Source organism: Pyrgilauda ruficollis, unplaced genomic scaffold, assembly GCF_017590135.1.
Source record: "Pyrgilauda ruficollis isolate IOZ18807 unplaced genomic scaffold, ASM1759013v1 scaffold72, whole genome shotgun sequence".
In the NCBI taxonomy this organism is placed as follows: Eukaryota; Metazoa; Chordata; class Aves; order Passeriformes; family Passeridae; genus Pyrgilauda; species Pyrgilauda ruficollis.
This window is the reverse complement of record NW_024529044.1, coordinates 3,299,682-3,324,871: the sequence shown is the minus strand read 5'-3', so window position 1 is coordinate 3,324,871 and position 25,190 is coordinate 3,299,682. Positions and strand designations below refer to the sequence as shown.

The window sequence follows — 25,190 nt, the reverse complement described above, 5'->3', positions numbered from 1 at the left end:
AAATCCCTTTCTTCACTTCCTGTAAAGGTCTGTGACGGCAGGGTCCAGGAGTTTGCTGTTCACGGATCTCAAAGTGCTTCAGAAACACTCATTCATTTCAGTTAAACTGAGTCTCCTAGCAAACCTCAGAATTCTATCAGTATCACCTCCAATTTCTGTGGACCTTCAAAAAACCAAGAAGTTAAATTTTTCTAGTTAAATTAGAAAAAAAATAATGGTTGTTTCCTCTTTGAAAAAAAAAAAAAAAAGAGGGAAAAAAATCACATTCTGGATGACACAGAATCCTGTTTCCTCTTTGAAAAAAAAAAGAAAAAAAGAAGGAAAAAAAAATCACATTTCTGGATGACACAGAATCCTATGTTTTAGCTAAAAAGATTAAAATCCCCAAATATTTAAAGAATTCAGACATCATGATTTGCAGACTCAGAGTCAGGACTGTTACTGTTCTGCATTGCCCTGAAGAACCCAAGTGTCTCTGGCACCACATTCTGATGTTCCAAAGCTAATTCCATTAATTTTTTAAAATTATTATTCTGTTCAGCATTCTTTAAATGCTGTTAGCTAACACATCAGAATGGAATTGCAAAACTGCTATTAATTTAAACAATAGCAGCTACACTTCCCCAGGTGTCTAATCACAACTCTCAAACTTGCAGCTTTGGCATGAACTTTCTTTGCAAAATAATTTGAAGATCTCAAGGCATATTTCAAATGCTTACAAGCTACTGCTTAAATTATCAATTCAGTTTCCAGTGAAGTCAGAACCTTCTTGGAATTTTAATAAAAGGTAGCTCATTTTGTTTAGGACTCTTTTTTAGCAGGTAACAGTCCTAAATCTACTGCTATTGACTCTGTGCAAAGACTTGGTTTGAGGCATTTCCTTAGTTTGCTTTTTTTACTTTTTATCATACCCATTTCATTATATTGTGGTATAATGCCACTGCCCATGTTATTTCCTTTGTCAACGTTCCAAAAGTCGTCCTAGCACTGAAAAAATGTGCCAGGAGAAATTACTTGGATGATTTGACATTTTGTTCCCACTAGTTTTATAATGTTGCCACCCTGCAGATAACCAACCAGATATAAAAGTAAAATAAGGAGAACATTCTTCCTCAGCCATGCTTAGCAGTTTCTGCCTTGTCACTTCAGGGATATTTCCTGATCTGACTTTAGCCCCTGATTTTGGTTTTGCTCAGATTCCCAATAAAGGGTCTAAATCACCTTGCCATCTTTTTTCTCAACTAAACTTTAGAAAAGACAAGCACTATATTTTTGTAAAGCATACAAACTTAGTAAGTATTGAATTTAATAATTACAGATAAAAGTATTCCAGAAATTATCAGATAGCTGAGACATTATTTGGAAAAGAGGGTAAAACAGTGTTTTCAAATGTAAGTAATTCTTTACTGATAAAGACAAGGTGTTCATCCTTCTACAATAATTCCAACTTTGTTTGAAGTGACATTCAATCAATCCCAATTCCCAGAAGTGACAAAAAGGCAACAGTTACATCTTAGATACTGCAGCATTTATTGCAGTAGCCTTTCACAGTACACAAAATATGACTCTCCTGCTCCTGAGAACATTAGTATTGACACTGACAACAGTGGCAGGAGGAACAAATGATTGGAAAGATAAATTAAATTGAGGTTAGACCAGAAAGATCAAAGAAATCTGCAGTTCCTCAAAAGGCAGAAAGAATCAGACTCTGTGTAGCTGCTGGATGAACAATGTGTGCCCAGAGAAAAGGTAAATGTGATTTGCTTTGTCTTCCTTCAGAAAACAGGAGGAATCAGAAGAGATGTAAAAGGGATTTGGAGCAAAGTGATAATCTGAAAGTTCTGTTCCCTAGGAAGGGCTGGTCATACCCACACACAGACATGAAAGAATATTATGACTGGGAACAGAACCTTACAATAACACCAACGTAACAGAAGTATCAGCAGCAGCTCTGTGGCCAAATTCTCTCTGTGGGTGTACATGATTATTACAAGGGAATATTAAAAAACTTGGCTTTGCTTCTCTTTTCCCAAGAATAAATCTCATCCTGTTTTCATTGTGATAGGCAGTTCAGAGCTCAAGAGATAACTTGGTTTCACACAACACCTTCTATTTAAGCAGCATCCTCAGGATGCTCTCAGAGAGGAACACATTAAATACTTTCAGTGCAATTTCCATTTCCATAACTAAAGCACTCCACTGTGTCCTGGGGCAACAAAGGAAATCGATCAGGGAACTGTTCATATCTCTGTACACTCAAGCACAGTTCAGTCTTACAGAATCCATCAGTGTTCTGTGTGCCATGCATAGCTCATGCATAGCACTCAATTAAAATAATCTGATCTCATTTGCAAACCATAGTAAACATTATTCTGTGGTTTAATGGGGTTCTATCTACACAGCATAGATATTACTTAATCTGATATACAGGAATAGTGTTATAGATCAAGAATGGATGAAAATGCTGTCTTTATAGATGTTGATCTTGAATTTAATAGGGCTTTTAATTTAAATAATGCACTATCATATCTTAGTGTTCTACACCATTGTAGAATGGTGTGCACACCACCATTGTAGAATTGTAGTGCACACTCAGAAACAGTTGGAACGATTATTAGCCCTATTCTGAAGAAGAGTACAACTCTAGTCCTTCAGTGCAGAATTCAGCAGAGGTAGGTAAATAGCCTGCTTCAAACACAGGGGAGACTCTGTGATGAATGACACCAGGAAGTGAAAACTAAAAGGACAGGAGGACTGGCTGTTCCAGGAGGGCCTGGCTGCCAAGCTTGAAGAGTGAGCACTCTTGCCCAAACATCTGTGCTACCAGCTAAACAATCATGTCTTTGGTCTCTGATATAAGTGACTAGTCCTTCCTACCAGGAAGAAGGAAATTTATCCATTTCTTCCTCAGTCTGCTTCTCATTCAGCTGAAGCAAAGAAGCAAGAGCAGAACATAAACTTCTCTTGCAGGGTTTATTCACTTCAATGTACTTGGAGCTTTTTGCAAATTTCTGAAAGGTTTAGCAGCTTTCAACACAAGGCCATAATGGTATTGGAGCTCTCCAGATGACACAGAATGATTGAAGTGGGCATTTGGATGGTAAATAAGTTTCCATGGCTATTTCTCCTTCAAGGCTGCAGACACATACCTCAGCCCCATGCTCTGAGGTTTGGTTACTGCAGGGAGGAGGACAAAATTATCTGGGTGTCAATATCCTCATTTCTCTGTTGAAGGTGCTACAAAATTCAGGATGGTCTCCAGGCCTCTCCAGACTAAGAGACTAAATCAACACCGGTCTCCCTTCTCTACCACAAGTGAATGACAGCTTTGACCCTTCAACCAGTTCCTTTACAAAGGAGGAAATTCCACTGGTTGTTCTCTCCATTATCTTACCCTGTGGCAACCTCAAGTGGCCCTCAGTGAATTTGGTCTCTTTAACATGGATATTTCACTGCAGGCTGCCTTCTGCTTAGAGCCACAGCTCCAGCTGGGAGCCTTGCTCCACACAGACCTCCTGTAAATGGGAATGATCCCAGGAGAACTGCAGGAACAGCAGCACAGGAGCCACAGCACCAGCCAGGTTTAGAAGCACTCCTGGCAGGAGACTGTCAGCACACAAAGCACAGCCCTGGCATCCCCAGGTGCCAATACCAGGCCAGTGTCAGGGAGCAGCAACAGCCCCAGAGTTGCTCCCAAAAATAACCCATAGGGGCTGGAGAGTTTATTACCTCTGTGAGGATCAAGCGTGGAGACTTCAACTTCAGTGTAATCCACCTCAGCACTCTCAAGGTCAGGTCCTGCCCCAAAAATATCAAGAAAATGTTTCTTTGTAGGACTGCATGCTTCTTATGAGCTGTGGAGCTGATCCTGCTGCCACTGAAATGAGTGGACAAGTCCCAGCTGACTGTGTGTGATAGGTGCAGGTCTGGGCCCTGCTGATGGCAGATGGGAATTACTCTGCTAAGTTGTAAGGCCAGCCCATTCCTGAGGGTCATCCCACTCCAAAGGGCAGGAGACCAACTAAAGGCAGATTTCTGAAACTGTGGGACATGCAAATTGTGCCTAAAACTGTCACTTGCAATGTAACACTTTCAAAAGTGGCACAACACAAAACAGAGTAGGGAATTACCAGAGCTCCTCCCATATTCCTGCTCCAGCTGCTCTTCCCCTTCTCTCCCTGCCATTACTTTCTTGTTTTCTGTGGCTGCTATGGCAGGACAGTTCCTATTCTGCACTTTCCTCACATTCAAGCCATCTTTATGTCTTTCATGGCCTCCCTCAGCACCTCCCATTCTCCAAATTTCTGCTTTGCCAATTAGCCCATTTCAGCACTTTTCTCCTAAGCTGCCTCTAAGCCTCACATAAAACATTTGGAATGGAACCCACTTTCCTCCTCAAAATGCTTCTCTGCCACAATCCCCACAGCAAGCCTGGCAATGATCAGACATCTGACTTCCTAGGACAGCTGGCTGACAGGAACTGGCTACCTGGCTACAGCAGACACAAGAAACAGCTGCTGCTTTCTGCTCTGTTTTTAGAGTGGGGTAAGGGTAGTTTTCTACCACATTTCTGTAAGAGCTGGAAGGAACCACAACAGTCATTCAGACTGAAATCCTGCAGAACAGATTTGGCAGATTATTTTATTCAGATTTCATAGCAGGTTATTTTTAGATTAAATTCTTACATATTTCAAGATCCAGAGAAGTGAAGAAATGACAGAGAAGTCAAATAAGGATAAATCTGTAGAAAATCTTGGGTTTTTAAACAAATCAGAATATTTGTTATATAGAACTTAATATTTTGAGTATAAGTTGTATTTTTATACCACCCAACATTAGATGGCCTGGGATCCAGCACAGCTAATTACAATCCATAAGGCAATTGATAAAAGGATCCTATTGGTGTCATTTTGGACATGGGAGAAAAGGGATGGCCCTATCATTACTACCTCACAACTGAAAGCTACAAGGCTTTCAATTATAATATAATTTTAAAATCTATTGTTTGAGTATGGAATTACCTTTACTCTCATCTGTTGATTTCATGTGGTTTTCATTATCTTCAATGTAACCTGATCCTAAAATATGAAAGCCAAAGTTGAGCTGACACAGTGTTTATTGTAATCAATGAAATAAATGAATTACACAGCTGCAATTCCTACTGTCATTATCTGTATTTCTATATAACACATTCTACTTTTAGATTCCCACTAAGACATTCAGGTGGGAAGAATGTGGCTTTTTAAATTATCAGCTAACAAACACCCAAGGGGCAACTTTGTCTATGTCAGGTGCTCTAAACATCATGCCCAACTGTCATTGCAAAGTGCACTGAGGTCCTGCAATGAAAGATGCCCAGGCAAGTTAACATCTCTATACTGTGGCCACATCACAGGGCAATGTGCCACAGCTCAAATTTCCTCTCTGATATAATTTTCTTGCAGTTGTGTCAAAAGCAGAAAGTAGTTTTCTTTTACCATGATTTCTCCATCTGTGATATTGTCAATTGATTGCCTGGGAGAAGTGTCTGAGCAGACTTATAAACCAATCTGTGTAAGACGTGCTCATAAAAACTGTACAAAGACAAAATGACAGAAGATACCTTGGACAATGTTATTGGTATCCCTCTGTATTCCCAAAACATTGGGACCCATCCAAACAATAACTATGAAGTCCAGAACTTTAATTAGATGTTTAATTAAACCAATTTACTAACAGTCTTATAGCAAAATAACCTACCTGAATAGTAGTTTCCATCACTGGGTGGTCTTGTTATTTTTTCACTTGTCAAGTTTGGAGCCAAGGCAGAACTGAAAAACAAACCAATAAAATTTGATATAATTATCCAAAACCAGTCAATAAAACCAACAACATGATTCTGTGCAAAGATCAGTCACTATCTATGCTGACTACCACATATTCTTAACCACTGAAACTAATGAAAATTTTGCCTTTGCTTTAGGAGAAACACAAGGAAACTTTAAGGTCAAAAATGTTCCCAATTGCATTATTATTCTTTAAGACCTCTGTAATTTCAATTTTATTCCATATTTAAATGCATTCAGATACAGACCTGATATTCTTGTATTTCACTTAACTGGCCTTTTTTTTCTATTTTTAGAGTATTTCCTCATCCTGTTGTTGTGTTAGCAGGTGGAACATGAAGCACAACCATCTATTGTCTGCAGATGTGCACTGCAACAGGCTATATTAATGTGCAGCAAGGCATACAGCCCTTTACACACAGAAATATTGCACCACTATCATAAAGCAGGTGTCGTGGTTTAACCCCAGATGGAGCTAAACATCACACAGCCACTCACTCACTCCCCTGCCACGGAGGATTGAGGCGGAGGACTGGGAAAAGATAAACCCCATGGATTCAAATAAGAACAGTTTAATAATTCAAATAAAGTTAATAATAATAATAGCAATGAAAACGAGAGAGAGAGTGAGAGAAAGAGAGAGAGAAACCCAAGGAAAAGAAGGGATGCCCTGAGCAGCACCTCCACAGCCCCAGGCTCGGCGCGGTTTTGCCGCTGGGGCTGTGCTGTGACGGCGACCAGCACCTCCTTTATTCAACCTTCAGTAACCCTGCAACAGAAGGGTCTTCCAAGAGGTGGGACCAGGCAGCTGCTTCATTTCCTCCTTGTCCAAGGCTGCTACACTGTAAGCCCACCAGGATTCTTCTGGGTCCTTGAAGTACCCACTCCTGAGATAGTCTGTGCCCTTGGAACTTCTGGGCCAGTCCCAATGGGGGCTTCTGATTCCCAGTCAGGCTGATTTCAGCCTCCAGCAGTCAGCTCTTGGAATCCCCTTCCAGAAACATAAGTGGGTTCTGGCCCTTCACAGCCTGATTCCATCAGGGTACACTGTGCACCCGTGTCTGCTACAGCCTTATACTCCTGGGGGGCTGACGTTATGGGCCACGTGATCCACACAGTCCAGTAAACAAGGCTGTCCCTCTCTTCCACACGGCTGGAGGCAGAGCCCCTCTAGTCTTGGTCATAGGTTTATGCAACTTGCTTCTTGTGAAAATGGAGTAGAATTCCTTTCCAGAGGATCAGGAATAAGATCAGCCCTTCCACTCTGTCTGAGGAACTGCCCACTGCAGACCACAGTGGCAGCTTTCCTGGAAGAACACCCTCTTGTGATTGTTCTTCCTTGTAATTCATGTAGGGCTGAAGTAGAATTTCTATCCCACTTCCTCGTGTTGTCTCTGTAGACCTGCAGAAAAAGCCAGGGTCTCCCCTGGTGTGTCCTCTCAATATCCTCCCTTGACCAAATGACACTTTCTGTTACCAGCTGAGATTCTGGACTGTGAATGTGGGGAGTAGAATCTAGATCCTCTTTCAGCTGCTCAACTGGTTTCTCCACAGCAGGGACAAGGGAGGAAGAGATTTTTCTGTGTACTGCTAGAGGTGGGGAGCCACTGTCTCCACCATTGGTGTCTCTTTGTGTCTCCAGACAACACTGCCAGTGAGTTGGTGTACCATGATGGTGCACTCTGGTGTACACGTTTGTGATACATGGTGTGTGCACATTAGGCTTCATCTGGATCTGTGAGTGACCTTGTGTTGTTTGGGTCATAATAAATTATCTACCTCTAAGCATGGCTAGTTCTCTGCTGTACTAAGTACCTCTCTCCATTATGGTCCACTTGCCTGGGTGACACAGAACATCTTCTTTGAAGAAATACCTTTCCTTGACAAGAGCTGTCTCCAGAGGCTCAGGACTTGTGTTACTTTTCCCATCACCTTGTCAATTCACCCTTCCCTAGAAAATGATCACAGCTGCTTGGCTTCCCTACTCCCTAATTCCACAGCACCAGCCCCATTATCCCAGCATCTGAGCATCCAGGTGATAACTTGCTCACCTGGATCATGGCTGAAATCCTTTTGTATATCCCACAGCTCACTCAGGGGCAGGGATCAGGTGCCTCTTGTTCTGCCTCTTCCTCCTGTTCTTGTTATGACCCTGCTTTGTCCTTCTTTACTAAACAAGCCATCTTTCCTGGGCATTTCTTTTCCTTTTTTGAAGGGCAACTGCTACAGACAGGGGTTGGTCCTCTGGTTCAGCTGCATCACCCACCCCTGGGGTGAGTAACGACAGTGTTTGTGATTACTGGAGTTTGAGTGCCCACTGTGCCTGTCGTGGGGGTTGGAGTAGCTGCAAATAATTTTCTGACCCTAAACAAGAGCTAAACCACATTCAGCCACTTGCTGGTTCCTACCAATAGAACCATGCTGGTTCCAACATCCTAAGTGTATTCAAAGTTCTCCTAATTCTCAAATGCTCTGGTAATTAGGCTGGAGAAGAAAGGGAAGCTGTGGGAAGATGTCTCTCCTCCGTAGGCTGCTTGTCCGAGGAGTCGGGTAAAAGATGCAATTGTGAATAATTCCCAACAGGTGTCTCCCCACGCACAGGTGATGGCAGTGCTGAGACACGCCCAGGTGAATTAAAACAATACCCTCAGCCCTGCCCCGAAGGCAACAAACACAACAGGGTGCAGTAGTGCAAGCAAGGTGTTGGAGAACACAGCTCTGAGAGCAAACAAATCAACACGGTGGCCAGCGGCTATTAAACCACAAGGAATGTGTAACAAACTTGTTTCAACATGCACTGGTCAGATCTGTTGTTAACTTCGAGTCCCACGCTGGGTGCTGAAAAGGGCTGGTGTTGTTTACCCCAGCTGGTAACTAAACATCCTCCCTCACCCACCCCACTCCCAATGACACAAGGAGAAGGATTGGAAAAAGGTAAAACCCAGGTAAGAACAGTTGAGATAAGAACAGTTTAATGATTGAAATAAAGTAAAATATAATAATAATAGTAATAATAATAGTAGTAGTAATAATAATAGAAGGGGAGAGAGAGAGAGGAGTAAAACTCAGGAAAAACAAGTGATGCTCAATACAATTGCTCAGCAGCTGCTGACTGATGCCCAGTCCAGCCCTGAGCACTGACAAGTGCCTCCCAGACAAATCCCCCCCAGTTTCTCTACGGGAATGACACTCTATGATGTGGAAGATGCCTTTGCCAGTTTGGGTCAACTGTCCAGGCCACGATCCTGCCTGGCTTCTTGTGCCCCTGCTCACTGGCAGAGCATGGGAAACTGAAAAGTCCTTGACTTAGTGTAAGCACTACTTAACTAAACAGCAGTGTTATCAACACTATTCTCACACTAAATGCAAAATACAGCACTGTACCAGCTACTGAGAAGAAAATTAACTCTATCCCAGCCGAAACCCAGACAGGAAGGCATCTTACCCAGACATCTCCATGGATGGTCCTTTAGCTTGACAGAGAAAAACAAAACTTCTATTAATAGGTTGTACAAGTAAAGAATTTAAAAGTAAAATTTTAAAACAAAAATATATTGTCTGTTCCTGTCAGAGTAGTTTCTCCTGTCTATCACAAAATTAATTACCTCATGTCTTATATCCTGTTTATCTCCCAGGTCCCTTAAGTCTCTCTTTCACAGAGAACCCTAGATCCCAAACCCCAGATTTTAACCTAGACAATTTAAGCAATCTGGGACATCCAAATGCTCCAGATTTTCCCAAATAATTTGCTATGTACAGGATATAACAGGATAAATGAGATATATTTATTTTCTGAAATAACTAGACCTAAAAAAATATCTTAATGATAAAAGACAAATCCCTAAATGAAATTGTATTACAGAGTGGAAGAAAAAAACCTAATCCCATAAACTAATAATCTAAGTTTGCTTCATGAAGACTAGAGAAGTAGCTCAATTACACCTGAGTTTGGACCCTAAATCAAATTATTATAGCTCCATAAGGGATCAGAAACCTCCTCAGGCCCTGTCTGCCTCTACATTGCCTGAGGCTGAATTTCAGATCTAGGACTGCATGGGAACAGTGTAATTCTGGCCTGTATTTTATAACCTTTGCCTCCCTAGGGCCTGCCCAGCACTATTAGTTACATGTTTTGCCCAATATGCTGCTTGGAAAGCTTCAGCACATTTGCAGCCTAATTTGAGTCACCTAGTATTTCTAAGTAGATTCTTTTAAATGTGTTTAGTCATCTCTGAAGCCTCACCCCCACAAGCCTTTGCTGCTGAGACAAATGCAAGCTTAACTGTAATACATCTGTCCTCAAACAAAGAGAAGGGAACCATTCATTACCCTTTTTCTTCTTACACAGAAACCACCACAAAGCGACTGCGACTGCTCCTGCCATGGCTGTCAGGACAAATGCAGCAATGACTCCTTTCTGCCAAGCTGCTAAGATGACTGCAAATAAGAAAAACAGGTTTAAGAGGGTAGTTACAGTGACAGGTCAACACTACCAAATTCTGTAGTTCCTGACCTTTCATTTTACTACACATCAATCTTCTTACACACTGGGGAAGATCTTGGAAGAGACTTGTGTGCCAAGTTTTCTAGTGAGCCTCTCCTTTGTGACCAAAAGCTCAAGCTTGTGATCAGCAGCTTGGTTTTAGTTTGCATCTTGCACCTTTTGCTTTTGGGCATCCCCTTAATTTTTCTATGTAAGCTGGACAATCTCTGTTTATAAAGACATCTCTGTTTAACTTCTGACAGCAGTGGAACAAAAACCACCAGTAAGGTGGCATTAACCACTCCAGTAAGGAAGTTATACTGAGGAACATCTCAAATCAGATGGCCTCACCTGTAAAGGTGACAGAATTGGCAGTTTATCATTAATGAGCTCACCACTGATGGTTATTGGACGGCTCCTCACATCCACGCTGGCTCGGTTCGAAGCCATGCAATAATAGGTCCCTGTGTCCTTCCTCTTCATTGTTTTCTTGTGCCATACGGTTCTGTCTGAATATTCCCTTACTTCATGTAGAAGAACTTCATGATCAGTTTTTTTAAAAAACTTGAAGTCAATTGGCCAAGATCCTTCCTTCACAGAGCAGAGGAAAGCAGCATCACTGCCAACTTCTACTTCTCCATACGGAACACTGCCCAAACTGGCACCCCTGATTGGTACTACAGAGGAAGGCACAAAGAAAACAAATATTAGCACTATTAGAAATAACTTTGATGACAAAATATTGTATTGTAGAAATGCTTGCTTTAATGCTTAGTTAAACAGAGACTGAATGCACAGTATTAATCTTTCTGAACAGTCTCTGCCAGACAGTATCCTCTAGTAAATATTTTTATAGACCCAGAAATAGAGAGGGCATGATAAAGAAACAAAGCAGACACAGGAAAAAATTATATCCATTCCAGAGAGGTCAGTCAGTCTCTTTCCTTAAAATCCTTTGGATGCCCCTCTGGCCCCAGCCTACAAATGATTTAATTTCCAGAAATAATACACTCAGCAGTTCCTTTGTTTAAATAATTATGGTGCAATTTATGTAGTTCTGCTTTCATAGTCATGTAGAGTTATGCTGGCTTATGCTAATTCTGTGGTAAGTGTGTTCTTGTCACTTTTAATATACAATAGAGGGTGTCAGGAGATAATGGATCAAGTTCTCCAAAAGCATAAGCAAATCCCAAATTTCAATGGTTACAGAATATAGCAAACACAAGGAGAGAAGTTAGTTTGCATTGGAAGAAGTTGTAAGAATATGCATAGCCAAACCATTTTTTTTCAGTCTGCTGGTTTACAAATGAAGCACATGAGCATACACAGAACTAGCCTAGGAGCTGATGAGCTTCAGCCTTTGTAACTACAGGGGGAGAAAATGGACACACATTGTGTGATGCAAGACATCTAGAATGTCAGCAGCTTTGCAAAATGTTTGGGATATGAAGCACATTTTGCTGAAATTCCCAAAGAAAAATTCTCTGGAAATATTATAAATGTGTTTGGGGAAGAGCTGTGGATAACACAAGGCAGATGTAAAGAAGGAATCATTAAGGCAACACTGGTACAGAAGCAGAGGAAGGAAACCAAATTTGACATGAAAAGATGGTGGTCATGGAAGCTGTATTTGTGTTAGGAAGCAGATTTAGATATAAGACAGGTTACTATGACTGAGCCCCTGACAGAGAGAATTGCTCTGGAAAACATAAGTCCCTTTTCAGATCTGGTACAGACAGAAAGGACAGAATACAGAGAATTTGAAGTCACCACCTCACCAGTGATGGACTGTGGAAGACTGGCAAACAGGGCTCCAGATAATGGCCTTCTCTTCAGAACTTCTAAACACTGTCACAATATATCCCAAACCACAGCTCTGACAGCTGGGATACACCAGTTAAAGCAAAAAAATACCCACTTGTTAATGGACTAAAATTATGCTTTGTGTTTGTTTGTTTATTTGTACCTTGTTATTTCAAAACACCTTGACTTCAAATCTCCCTAGATAAAATTCTTCAGAGTTTTATCATTCAGCTCCTCTCTACTGTTAGTAAATGGTGGAATTGATGAATTTAAGGTGAGTCCTAAGGTGCTGTAGTCTGGTGAATGCAAAATTGTATTTAAAAGCCCTGTTTGGGAGCTCAGCAAGTGGAGAGTGTGCAATAATCCCACTGACTCAGAAGAAATGCAACAATTCTGGATTTATCTGTTCTAGTCATACACAACTCAGTGTCAAAATTCAGAAGGAAAACAGCCTATTAATCACAAGTTTATCTTATTAAGACCAACACTATTTGGGTTTAAACTAGGATGCAAAGCTGAAAACTCCTTGGTAGAGAGAAATTACCTCTTCTTTTTCAAAGATCAAGAATTGACTTTTGCTCTGGTCCTGGACTACAGTGCTGTGATAGGCAACTATTTTAACTCAAGTGAGCAAGAACTTGTAAACATTTCACATCCACTTTGCTTAGTCCACCATTTGTTGCTACAGTTTCAAAACTCTAAATATTACATTAGACAAGAAGAAGAAGAATTAAACAGACTTACCTATCACTGTGATATTTAGAATATTGCTAGTTTTCACACCACTGGAGTGATTGTTTCTAGCATCACATTTGTACCCTCCATCATCATTTAGTCCAATATCTTCATCCAAGAATGTAGCATATGTGTCATTAGTTACATTTTTCTTAATTTCATCCCCTTTGTAGAATGTGAATGTTATTGGTGGTGTTCCCATCACTGAATGACAGATTAATTGTAGAGGCTTCCCTAATACCACCTCCGGTGAACCGCTGACAACGGAAAGAGTTGGCTTGGAGACTGGAGCTAAAAGGTGAATTTTAAAAATTGTTGCAAATTACACTGCATAAGGCCAAAAGACACAATATTATTCTGTAGAAAGCATAAATATACAATATTTAGCTAGTTTGCAGACACAGTCTGTATTGGGAAGCTCTTTCTCATCGACAGAATGGAAATGGGGGGACTTGAACAAATCAATAGCGTAGATAATAGAACATATGTGACTTTGAATAAAGCAGCATACAGGGACAATAAGAAGCAAAACAAGGAAAGGATCAGTGACACAGCTGTAGATCATCCAAATTCCAAAAGTAGCTCTGACCCAAGGAACAAGTCTGCTCCATGTATGACCTGAGAGAGATTTCACATCTCCTCCTCAGGGCCCTGCTCCAGCAGCACAGTGAACAATCCAGTTCATCCCTTGGCAGACTGGAGAACCACTGTGCCTGTTCCACGAGAGGGAAGGGCACTGGAGTACTCATAGCTGGTGAGGGGGCTGTGCTTTTAGCAATGAACCCTTGGCTTTCTAGAGCAGAGCCAACCAGATGACCTCTGGCTCTCCTGGCTTTCTGCCTGGAGGGCAGAGATTCAAGGCAGACACTGATAGAGCTTCAGATCAATGTGAAAGTTTTGCAGAACATTCCTGGCTCCTGCAAATGGTAGTGAATGAGAGTTTATCTGGTCCCTAGCAGAACCTAGGGGCCAGCAGGAAGCCATTCCAACTCCCTTCTCCGAGGGCCAGCCCTGGAAAGTATGACTTGATTATATCACAATACACCAAATCCTCTGCAGCTAAAGCACATCCCACAGAAATTCATGTTGTAAGAACTAACAGACACCCTGCTAGTTCATGGACTAGAGACTGATTCTGTAAACAGATGTCCTTATTTATAAGCTTCTGGTTTAGATCCTTCCCCCACCCTGGTGGTTCTAAGCTCTGTGTCAACTCACCATAAACACTTATCCTTACAGGTTTGCTCTCCTTGACTATTCCTTTTACTTCAGCTTTGCAGGTATAAGATCCAGTATCATTCACATTAACTTTAATTGCTAAGATTCTAGATTTTTTCAGCAGGATGTCTCCACTGGAACTTTTCCGTAGTATAGAGAAGTTGGCTCTCCGCAAACCATTAATGCTGCAGTTCAAAATTAAATCTTTACTTTCATCCAACTTAGTCATGGAAGCAGACAGTGTTGGCCTGGGGAATAATTCTGCAAGATAAAAAGAGAGCTGATCCATTCAATATGAGCCTGGAAGAATACGACTACTTATCTCAAAGTATACAGAATGAAGGACATACTGATAGTTTATAATTTGGGAACAAAACAATTGTGTTATTTTAATATTATTGTATTTTCAGGGAAAACAGAAACTTAGCATTTTCTTGAAACCACTTTTCACAGATTGTTTGAGGATATTATTTTAGTTGGGAAGCATAGGTGGGCAAAAATCAGAAACTAAAATCTAACCAGCCTTTACATTACAGAAAATTTACACTGGGATCTGGAGGTTGCACTTGGATCCTGAGTTCTGCCAAATTTAAATATTAATATTTTGAGTAAAATCTAAGATGAACAGAAGTTTTACCTGACACAAAGACATTCAGTTTGGTGATTTTAGACACTGCTCCTTGCTCCACCTTACACAGGTATTCACCACTGTCCTCTTGAGTAGCTACTGTAGAGTATTTCAAAAATTTCTTATCTCGTACACTGTTCAGTATTGTTCTGTTTTTCTGGAAGATGATTTCAATGCCACGCATTTGAGCTACCACGGTTGAGCATTCAAATTCTATTTGGTCTCCTTCTGTAATGTTATTGGAGGGCCTGGTGATCAGAGTGGGCTTTATAAATGGTTCTGCAAGAGAATACATATAAACATACAGACAGATTGATATACTTATAAATGTGACCCAATTTTTATCTATGGCTAGCAAAGAAATGTAAAAAGAAAAGTTAAAAAACTTACCCTTGACTGTAACAAGTGTTTTGTTGCTGTGTTGGGAGCTTTCCCATCCAGATCTTACTTGTCTCTTGCCAAAGCAATCAAATTGTAAAATATCATCTCCCGCTTCAACATAATATTCCATTTCAGAAAAATTTTGGTTTTGTTCAGGTATACGTTTTTCTATAGGCTCTGAATTTGTCTTTATCTTCCGGAAAAAGAACTCTAAAGGAGGTACTTCTTCTGGCAGCTCACAACGTAATTTCACAATTTCACCCTCTAAAACTTCTTTTTTGTCAGCAGTCAGGATTGGCTTGGTCATTCCTTACAACAGAAAACAAGAAAAGAAACAGAACTTTGCATAATCCTGAAATAAACAGTACCTCTGATGACTGTGGGAATTATTTATACTGATTAACAGTTGCAAATAGTTTGCAAGAACCAAAAGATGACCATGTAACTACTCAGTGCTGACAAATTCTGTCCAAGATGCTTTTCCAAGGGGAAAATGTCACCTGCAGTCAAGAACACATCTAGAAAGTGTATGGATGGAGGTGGCCTCTGCTCTCATAAGAGATGAAAGAACAAGACTGAGACAACATTGCCTACAAAAGTGGCCCATGGCTGATGCTGGCTTTGGTGATGGCTCTCACACCCTGAGCATCCCTGTTATTTCCAGCATTTCCAGGAATCTGCCCACCCCTCATCATGATTATTGGGGTGGACACAACTTTCACAAATAATTCTTTCTCTAGTCTAGGGAACAGCGGCTCAGGAGAGTGGGAATGGTGGCACAGACTGTGTTCCTGACTAGCACTGATCTGTCCTGGAGCCTTGGGGTCCTGAGTTCATTTCTGCGCCTCAACATGGGGGATTAGTACCAAACTCTCATCAAGTACTGTGATGTCAAGGATAAAACACACTTTTGCAAGAGACCCTGTTTAAGCACTGACTATTATTCCTTCCCTGTAAGGTTGCTGTCCCTCTGTATCTCATCTGCCATGTCTGACAGAACACTCACCTGCTACCCAAACATAGATGGTCTTACTGGCACGCAACTTGACGCCTGCTCTCACCCTACATTCATAGTCTCCTGTATCTGAAGATTTGGCCACTGGTATTTCATACCGTGCAACTTCTTTGTCTGATATGGTCATAAACACAAGCTTCCCATCCTTAAGAAATGTGAAATTGTGCTTCAGCTGGAAATTGGTGTTTTTGCTAATATCAGCGTGGCAGATGATTGACATCGGAGCTCCATTCTTCACTGTGCCAGGTGGTTCAACCTTGATTTCAACTCTGTTGAAAGTAAAAACTTGATAGAAAATAAAAAAGAAAAAATTATATTTATTTTAAACTAGTCCAATATAACACAGTTATCTCAAGCTGCCACATTTAAATTACAAAAATCAATTTTTAAATTTATGTTTAATTTGATAGAAATATTGTCATTTAAATTGATAAGTGCTTTTAGAAATAAAGCCCATGGTTGTATTTATATAAATATGTATATGTGTATAGAAATGTATGTGCATAGAAATATATTCTGGTTTTATAACCACAGCAAGAAAAATAATTTGTAGCTTAAATGTTACAACTGTTAGGCTCCTGGTATAATTGATATTTATATTCTCACATCTCGAGGAACAAGTATAGAGAAAGATGTATTAGTTCATTCACTTTCTCTTCCTTTAAAACTTACACTTCAGGGCTATGCCCATTTTGGTCAGGATTTGCATTAGAAATTGCTACTCAAATAGAAAAACTTTCCTGCATCTAAAGAAGTCCCTTGTCCTGCACACTTCCCAGCTATTTATAATGTGTCCTTGCTAGAGAGACTCTGGGCCATAAAATCAGTGAAAAGCTTGAATTTCTTTACATGTGAGTAAACCACACGACAGCAAGGAGCAAACATTTCTGCCAGGTGATGGAAAAAAAGAAGCATGCAGAAATTATGTGCTGGGAGCCAGCAGGACAATAAGATAAAAAGTAAACACGTTCCTTTCAGAACACAATTTCTGAACTCTGCTCAGACATGATCAATTCTTTTGCAAGACCAGCAGACAGTGCCCTTAACTTATATTCTATAATTTTATCCTTCCTCCTTCCTTGTGGGCATGAGAGGGATTTTTATATATCAAAACAAAATGTTAATTTTCTCTGCCACCTCTTTTGTGGCTCAGTAAAGCAAATTACTCTAGGAAAGACTTCACCTTTATTAAGGTATAAGTAGCACATCTCTGATTTAAACACTATACCAAGGAACACCACCAAGTAAGCCCTTTTTTTCATATAGTCAAATTTCATACTGAGCTATTGTACAGCAAATCCAAATAAACTCTGTTATAGACGCATACCAACTGAGGAATTAGTTAAATTAGTTATATTAAATTTCTACATTAAAAAACCCCAACAAAACAACAAAAATCTACCATTCCTTACCTTTCTCCTGAGCGTAAAGTTCTGAACCTGGGGAAAAAAAAAAAAAAGATAAAAAAATGTTATTTTCAAAGCTTACAGATTGAGAGACAGTAATGCAAAACTGTAAAAGGCCTCAAGCAACCCCAGACAAACCAGAAACACATGTACCCACCCAGAGATTTAGTTATCAAACTTACACTGCAAGAAAATCACCAGAAGAACAAGATACATCTCGTTCCTGAAGATCAGACACTTTAATTCCAGAATAAAACAATATTCATTATCAGAGGTGATGCCTCCAGGTACCAAAATCACGTTATGCTTCTTTCCCTTGTTGCTTTATGGAAACAGATAAAAATTTGCCATTAAAATTTGTACATTTTCCCAGATCTTCAGCAGAAACTGGCTGGATCAAGTAATCGTTCCCATTACTGGAAACTGGAAATGGCAAACAATGAGAATGTATCTGCTGCTCCCAGGCAGATTACTGGTCAGGAAGTGACTGGACTTTTCCTGAGGGCGCTACCAAATGCATTTGCTTTGTTTAATTTCTTAAGGTGTATTAAAAAAACAAGAAGTTCCAATGACATTATCCTGCAGTTCCTGTCAATATGGGTATTTTTAAGTCATGATTAACCATTTAGGAACACAAATTACCTTTGCTATTTGACCTCAGCAGATACTTGAGCAAATACTTCCCTTCATCTTAACAGAAGACTCTTTCAGAGAATAGATGTACATAATTATTCATTTTCCCCCTTTTACCTCCATTTCTAGGTCTTCCATTTTTGCTGTGGCAAAGAACACCTGTACTGTAGTTTATACAATAAATTCAAATTATCTCAAAAAGCAGAGGTACTGTTGTGTGAGACTAGAATATTGACAGGTGGAGCTCTCATACTACCATCATATATCAAAAACATTGATCTGCACCAGATTTTATTTTATGCAGTTAGGACAGCACAAAGGACACACAATCACAAACCTTAAACCCCTCAGGAAAGAATCGGACGGAGTTCCAATTCTCAGCAGAAATCTGCAGCAGCACTGGCACAATTTGAAACAGAGAATGCTTCTCCATCATCCAGGATATTCCTTTCAGTGTATCAGCCTACTTTCAAGTCACACTTAAGCCATTCCCTCCAGCCCTGATACTGACTGAAACCTACAGGCTGGACAAAATGAGTTGAAACCAAGCCCTTCAGAAAGTTTCTCAAGTTGTGTGACCCAGAACTCCCCAAGCTGTGATTTAGTTATTCTTGAAAACTGAGTGCTCAGCTCTTATTATCTCTTTGTTCTTTCCCCTGTGGACAGAGCCAATGCTTTCCTTTAATTCCAGCAACATTTTCCAGGCTTGTTAAAACACTGCATAAAACAATACAAAACACATTCACAGAGATCCATAAATGAGGCAGACAGTTCTCATAAGCTTCACTGTTCATATGAAATCCCTTTCTTTCCTCCTGGGGTGAATGAAAGCTGTAGTTTTCCCCTCAAACCACTATTTTAAAGCTATAAGTCCACGTCAATGATGGTATTACCCACACCAGCATGGAATTTTACAAAAGGAAACAGAAGGAAAACACTCATCTATTTAACAATGTACGGGCTGCAAGAACGAGGCCTCTCTGGCTGTTTTACAGAATGGCACAACAGTCACAGCAATTAAGACTAAGCTGTTAACTAGCAATAGTGTTTGTCCTGCTCAGTCCAGGCTGTTTGCAACAACCACCACCAACAAAAGACTGGTGGCTTGGCCAGCTGCCAACCATGGTCCCCAGAGACAGGTAAAGGAAAAGAGTAGGAGGACATGTGGCAGGTGGAGAACAAAGGTAAATCAACTTTTGCTATTGGTAACAAAAAAATAGGAAGGAAGGAGATTTTCCCCTTCCCCCTTTCCCTGTAGAAGAATTCAGCAGGACACAAAAAGCTCAGCAAAACCACATCAGTTTTTCCCACGGGGGGACAAAGGTTCCTCTGAGCCCCAGCGGGGGAAGGAGGGTGAAGGTGGGCCAATATCCTTCAGAGAGGGCTAGCAGGGCTCAGGTCAGAGCCAGGTTCAAATGGAAAGGCCAGCTTTAGGATGAAATAGCTCAGGATTAAGGTTTAATGGTGCCAAAACCACAGACTGTTGCCAGATGTCACTCCCAAGTGAAGTCCATCTCACAAGATTCTACAGGCTGATTAAACTGTCATGTTCCTGACAAGCTTCAACATGTCTTGGAGAGGAAAATCAAGCTGCTATTGACCACAACTCAAGAATTAAATTCTACTGCAGGAATTTAGTCCAAAATGACATTTAACTTGAGAGAAAAACATTTCAAACACACAAGAACATTTTGATACCATCTTTCACGCTGAAACTGGAAACCACATTGACCTAAAGGATGTAAACTTAAAGTACCTGTGCCAGTAACACAAATACACATTTTCCTAACAGCCATTTTATTGTCATCTCTCAAGATACATATTTCTGAATTACTTAAGAGCTAATTTAGTCTAATTTACATAATATAAAAAACTCTATTCAATCCCTATCATACCTGTGGGAAAAGCAGGACTGACCTCAGAAATGCAACACACCTTGTGAAGCAGCCAGAATAGCCATTATAATCTGACTGAATGCCCTTTGAAACTCATGGGAATCATCACATTTAATCTACTGCCAATGAATTGGACCCTTACACACTAAACCTCATCTGGGAATTCACAATCCCTGTTTCTACTGGCTGGATGCTCTGCTACTTGCTCACATGTGACATTTCCTAAGAGCCACCACCTCTGGCAACTGAACAGAGCTTTGCTGAAATGAGAGGCAAAGCCTATTTCCCTAACTAAGGGAAAAATGCTGAATAAGATTTTCAATTTTTTCCCTCTGCAAGTGGAGTGTTTTTAGGCAGTCCCTTATGACAGGAAAGGCAGCTCGGAGTTCCCAGCACACTGCAGCTGTTTGTTTCCATGTGCTCACAGCAGAGAGCAGCCGCAGCAACGACCTCCAGCACGGACACCTCACATCTCACCCACCAATTCAGCCAAACTTCTGGGGCCCCTAGTCTCAAATGCCCATTCCTGGTGGCACTTTCACTTTCCTCAGAAGTGTGCATCGCCTTCCAGTTCTAACTGGCTGATTTATGGATTAAACATTTTTGGGCTCAGAAATCTTGTCACTGATCATGGAGGCTCCACATAATTTTGTGTGTAGGTTCACTGACTTTAAATACAGTTGATTGCTATAGAGGACTATCTACAAATGTTTAGGATTTTTCTGCATTTTATTTTAAAAACTTTAAAAATTCAGAAATCGACGTCTACCTACACTGAAGTCAACACAAGTTTTCCAGGAACTAAATCAAGAACAGCTCTTATTTCTAATCTCTCAATTCCTGACACATATATTGCTTTGATTTCTTACAGCTGTGACCTGTTTTGCTTACTTATCAATTCCTGTTTCAGTATACTCACAGATAATAGAACTATAACAACACTGCTGTTTTCCCAAGTCTAGACAAATCCCTCGTGAGCTGGGAATGAAACAAATTCTTTCTACATACATTTTCAGGGCATATTGTCTTCTCTTGAAAGTGGGACATTTGCATCAATTATTTTTGTTTTTAAAGCATCTCTTTATACCTCCCTAGAGAAGAATAAAAATTAATTGTTCTCCATGGATTTGAATACTTACAAGAACATTAAAAAAATTAACACTGCCTTTTTCTGAGAAGTCTGGAAGTTCCACAAATTACAATTTACAGAAACTGGATTGCCAAGTTTGTCTGGGTATAAATTACATTTCACAATGGCACCATCTGCTGGGAGATGAGCAAGACAGTGAAGCACGCTGGGCTTCCCTCACTGCCCTCTTTCTCAATTAAACATTGGATGACTGATATCCAACACCTCTTCCAAATGGCAACATAAATTAAACATGGAAAAATAAGTAAAGTAACCAGAAGGCTGATAATGACAGAATATCACTGAGGTTTTCACCCTGGAGCTTCTCCTTTTAATACAGCAGGAGCTAATTATTACTATTTGTTTTGACACTTCCTCACTGGTACAGTGCAACACTGAAAAGAGCAGTAGAAATCTGTCTTGACTTGTATTTCACACAGCACACTTGGAAATTCTTTCAGACAAATAAGAGAAATTCCTTCTTTTAACAATGTGAAATCAATTGGTGATTACAATGTGATCATGGTCTGTGGCAACACCTCGAACTTTCTCTGTGCCAGTGGTATGTGACTGATTCAGCTCCTCAAGGACATTTTTAGCTGCTGTCCCACTACTGGATGAACAAGTTCCTCAGTTCAGAAACACACACCACACCCTGTCACTGTCACATAGTGCCCTTTACTGGCAATGGACCAGGATTTGCTTAACATCCAGCATTTCCAGATGTAGCTGGAAAACAGCCTCAAGCTCTGCAGCAATATCCATCAGAGTATCAGCAGTGACAGAGGAGAGGTCAGTAACTTCTGGCTGCAGAGGGAATTAATCCTGGAAATATTTTTCTTTCTTTTACCATTATTTTAATATTGTTTGATGATTCCACAAGCATTATTCCACATCAGTTTCATCAGTAAAATTCAGTTGGTAGTGGCTCAATGAGCTGATCCAAGTTGACAGAAAATCTTTCGGCAGCCTGTGCAAACCAAGAGGCAGAATTGATTTGCTCCTGATCTGCTGCAGGTGCCCACACACAGCCAGCCATTGCTGCTCCTCATATAACTGATGGATAACTGCACAGAGGGGCAGGTACTCCTCAGATACACCTCAGAGTACACCAAGAATGATTGAAAAAGGCAGAAAAAATAGATATAGTCAGTCCTGGAATATATGTTCTTTTTTTAAACATTTTTTTCATTACATATGTTAAGTATTGGGGGTGGGGGGGTGGGGAGAAGTTTAACTTTTATCAGAGGTTAGGAACCAGAAAAAGTTAAAATTACACCTGTGACTAAGCTGAGTGATTTAGCTAACAGAGCACTCTATCCTGCACTCTTACAGCAATTCCTGAAAACATTTGTCTGGAACAATTTTCATGCAGTGATGTTTGAATTTATCCCAAAAGAAATGCATTATTAACCTCAGTCTTTGGTGTTTCATAATTTTTTTCTTTCTTTTTCCATTGTTGGGAGATGATTTGGAGGACAGACATACCATTTAAAAATATTTCATCTTTGGGGGATTTGGGAGCAGCTAGGTTTATTAAATTTGGTACCCAAAAGTTCCTTTCACCTGCTGACATGTTCTTTACAATCTGCAGTCAATTGAAAAGCATTCACTATGTCAAAATTTTCTTTCACAACCAGAATAAATTTAAAGCTACCTTAAATATGCACCGAAAAGAGATCCTTTCCTCTTCTTCTCTTATTTGTCCTCCAGAAAAACAATTCTCTCACAATTAAACACTATGTACTTGAAATAAACAGCAGACTTACCCCCACAGCCTTTTTGAGTAGGAGTTTGAAAATCCAGTATTGAGTAACCTGCCTATATAAGTAAAACCTTTTTGCAGACAAAACAGAAGCCTTGATTTAATTCATCACCAGACATAACTGTCAGTCCACATGATGCAGACATCCACTGCAGCGGATGCTCCTCCAGAATGCAGGACCTCTCAGGATGAGAAACTGGGACTGGGAGTAACTATATATAATAATTCTTACAACTCTGCTGAAACAAACAAATTTCCTTGGAAGCCTGTGACAGAATAAAGTTCTTACTACAGAACATTATCCCAGCATTTTCATCCTCAAGTTAAAGAACTGACCTTGCAAATGAGAGCTCGGTTTGGCTTATTCCCTTCCACCTGCTTGCTTGAGGCAGAATATTGCCACAGCACCACATGATACATATTTCCCTTTCTGATGTCTTAACTTACTTGTTTTGGCTGGATGACTTCTGTTCTGTTCTGCAATGTTCCGCTCATTATTCTTTGTCAAGTTTATTCAGTTCTCCTTACATGTATAACCACATTAATTACAGGCAGGAAAGTTGCAAATCAAAAAAAAAGGGAACTCCAAGCTCCCTTGTAAGTAAGTAAGGTACACAGTACCTTACTGCTGCTATAAAACTCTTTGTACACATGCTGAAAAAACCAACATCCTCTTAGTCCAAAGGCAATAGCCAGCTCTGCCTGAAAAACAATCGAGATGAAGGCAAACTTCTCACTTCCAAACAGAAACCAGGGCTTTGGACCAGCACTTGTCTTCCCTGGACACTCAGGCTGAGCATCCTGGGGAGAGCCTGCACACCATGAAATCTGCTGTACATGAGAGATTCTGGGGACACCTAAACTTTTTTAGAAGAAAGGTATAGCTAAATTCACGGCTCCTTTACCCACACACGAAATGAAGCAGCTTCTTAGAAAAAGCATTGGGTTGCAGGTGAGCACCAGCAGCCAGGGTTCCTGGGGACTGTTTGTGAAGGTTTCTGACAAGAGCAGGCTCCCACAACAACAAAATGCACAAACAGCCCCATCCTCCCTCCTGCAGCTGCACTTTCACACGTGCTTCCTGACAGCTGGGAAAAGATGTTCCGTTCTTGTGGTTTGCTGACAGCGTTTCCACATCAGAAATGTTTCTGAGAGGAGGGTGGAGACTGTCTCAAAAGAAATTAAAAAGAAAACAAACCCAAACAAGTAAGCCTCCAGCAAAATTTAAAAAACAAGGAGGAAGGAAGTGCACACAACATTCTTTGAGGAAATTTTGCAATGCTGCAACAGCCAAGGGTTGGGCAAGGATTCTGTATGACCCAGGGAAGGGCTGCAAGGCTTGTTTTGTTGCCTTCAGTAAGTGGAAAGAAAGAAATAAGAAACAAGACAAGGATGACTGTTAAGTCATTTTCTGTGTAAGCAATTGTACAACAGGGCCTGGAGTCCTGCAGAAGGCATTGCCCATGCACAGCTGACATTTACTTCACCCAGAGTAAAAAACATCTGCTTGCCAATCCTGTCATTATGTAGCTTTGTATTACTGATTACTTCATCAAATTAGTCATCAGGTTTGTTTATGCAGTAGTGTTGAACTCAAATTCTTTATGAGATTTGTACCTTCTAGTACAAGATCTCACTTCCTTATAGCTTAATATTTGAAGCTCAACTGAAATATTTTCTTAACAAGCTGGCTAGCTATAAATACTTATTAACATTTTAAAACGTCTATAGACTTTTTCAGACTGTTTTTAAAAAATTATATTGCTGCTAAAAACAGACCCAGTGCCACGTACATCCCTAGTCTCACTATATTATCACTTGCCCTATCTCTAGCAAATATGTGTCTCTTTGACACGCATCAGTGATCTCATTAATTCCTTTCACAGAACAGTGCTGGAAAAACTACCCAAAAGGAGAAAGGTGGGGGTTGGTCTTTCCTCCCAAGCAACAAGTGACAGGACAGGAGGAATCAGCCTCAAGTTGCACTGGAGGAGGTTTAGATTGGATATTAGGAAAAATTTCTTCATGGCAAAGGTTAGACATTGGCACAGGCTGGCCTGTGTGGAGTGGAAGTGGTAGAGTCACCTGGAGGGATTTAAAGACATGGAGATGTGGCACTTGGGGACAGGGTTTAGTGGTTGACCTGGCAGTGCTGGGGGAATGCTTTAACCTGATGCTCTTAGAGGCCTTTGCCACCCTCAGTGACTGCCGGGTTCTGAACCGCAGGGCAGGATGAATGGTCTACCACACAACTCAGGGGAGAAACTGCTGCTC

The 25,190-nt window shown here is 40.5% G+C and overlaps 1 protein-coding gene across 17 annotated transcripts in view; it reads right to left on the bottom strand.

The window, feature by feature from the left end:
• PECAM1 (platelet and endothelial cell adhesion molecule 1) overlaps positions 1-17,960 on the bottom strand; it is a 31,779-nt gene extending 13,819 nt beyond the window's left edge. For 5 of the 17 annotated variants that reach the window (XM_041485890.1, XM_041485892.1, XM_041485893.1 and 2 more), the window contains exons 1-13: positions 17,677-17,960; positions 17,501-17,527; positions 16,080-16,373; positions 15,083-15,382; positions 14,702-14,971; positions 14,065-14,325; positions 12,856-13,137; positions 10,704-10,985; positions 10,155-10,262; positions 9,271-9,298; positions 5,740-5,810; positions 5,022-5,078; positions 3,730-3,798 (exon numbers count right to left, since the gene is read on the bottom strand). In XM_041485890.1, the coding sequence (XP_041341824.1) occupies positions 3,730-3,798; positions 5,022-5,078; positions 5,740-5,810; positions 9,271-9,298; positions 10,155-10,262; positions 10,704-10,985; positions 12,856-13,137; positions 14,065-14,325; positions 14,702-14,971; positions 15,083-15,382; positions 16,080-16,373; positions 17,501-17,527; positions 17,677-17,710 (2,083 nt within the window). In that variant the 5' untranslated portion in view covers positions 17,711-17,960. The remainder of the gene's footprint in view (positions 1-3,729; positions 3,799-5,021; positions 5,079-5,739; positions 5,811-9,270; positions 9,299-10,154; positions 10,263-10,703; positions 10,986-12,855; positions 13,138-14,064; positions 14,326-14,701; positions 14,972-15,082; positions 15,383-16,079; positions 16,374-17,500; positions 17,528-17,676) is intronic. The other 12 variants (XM_041485894.1, XM_041485899.1, XM_041485900.1 and 9 more) reach the window with 6 other exon arrangements.
• Between the last annotated feature and the right edge of the window lie 7,230 nt (positions 17,961-25,190).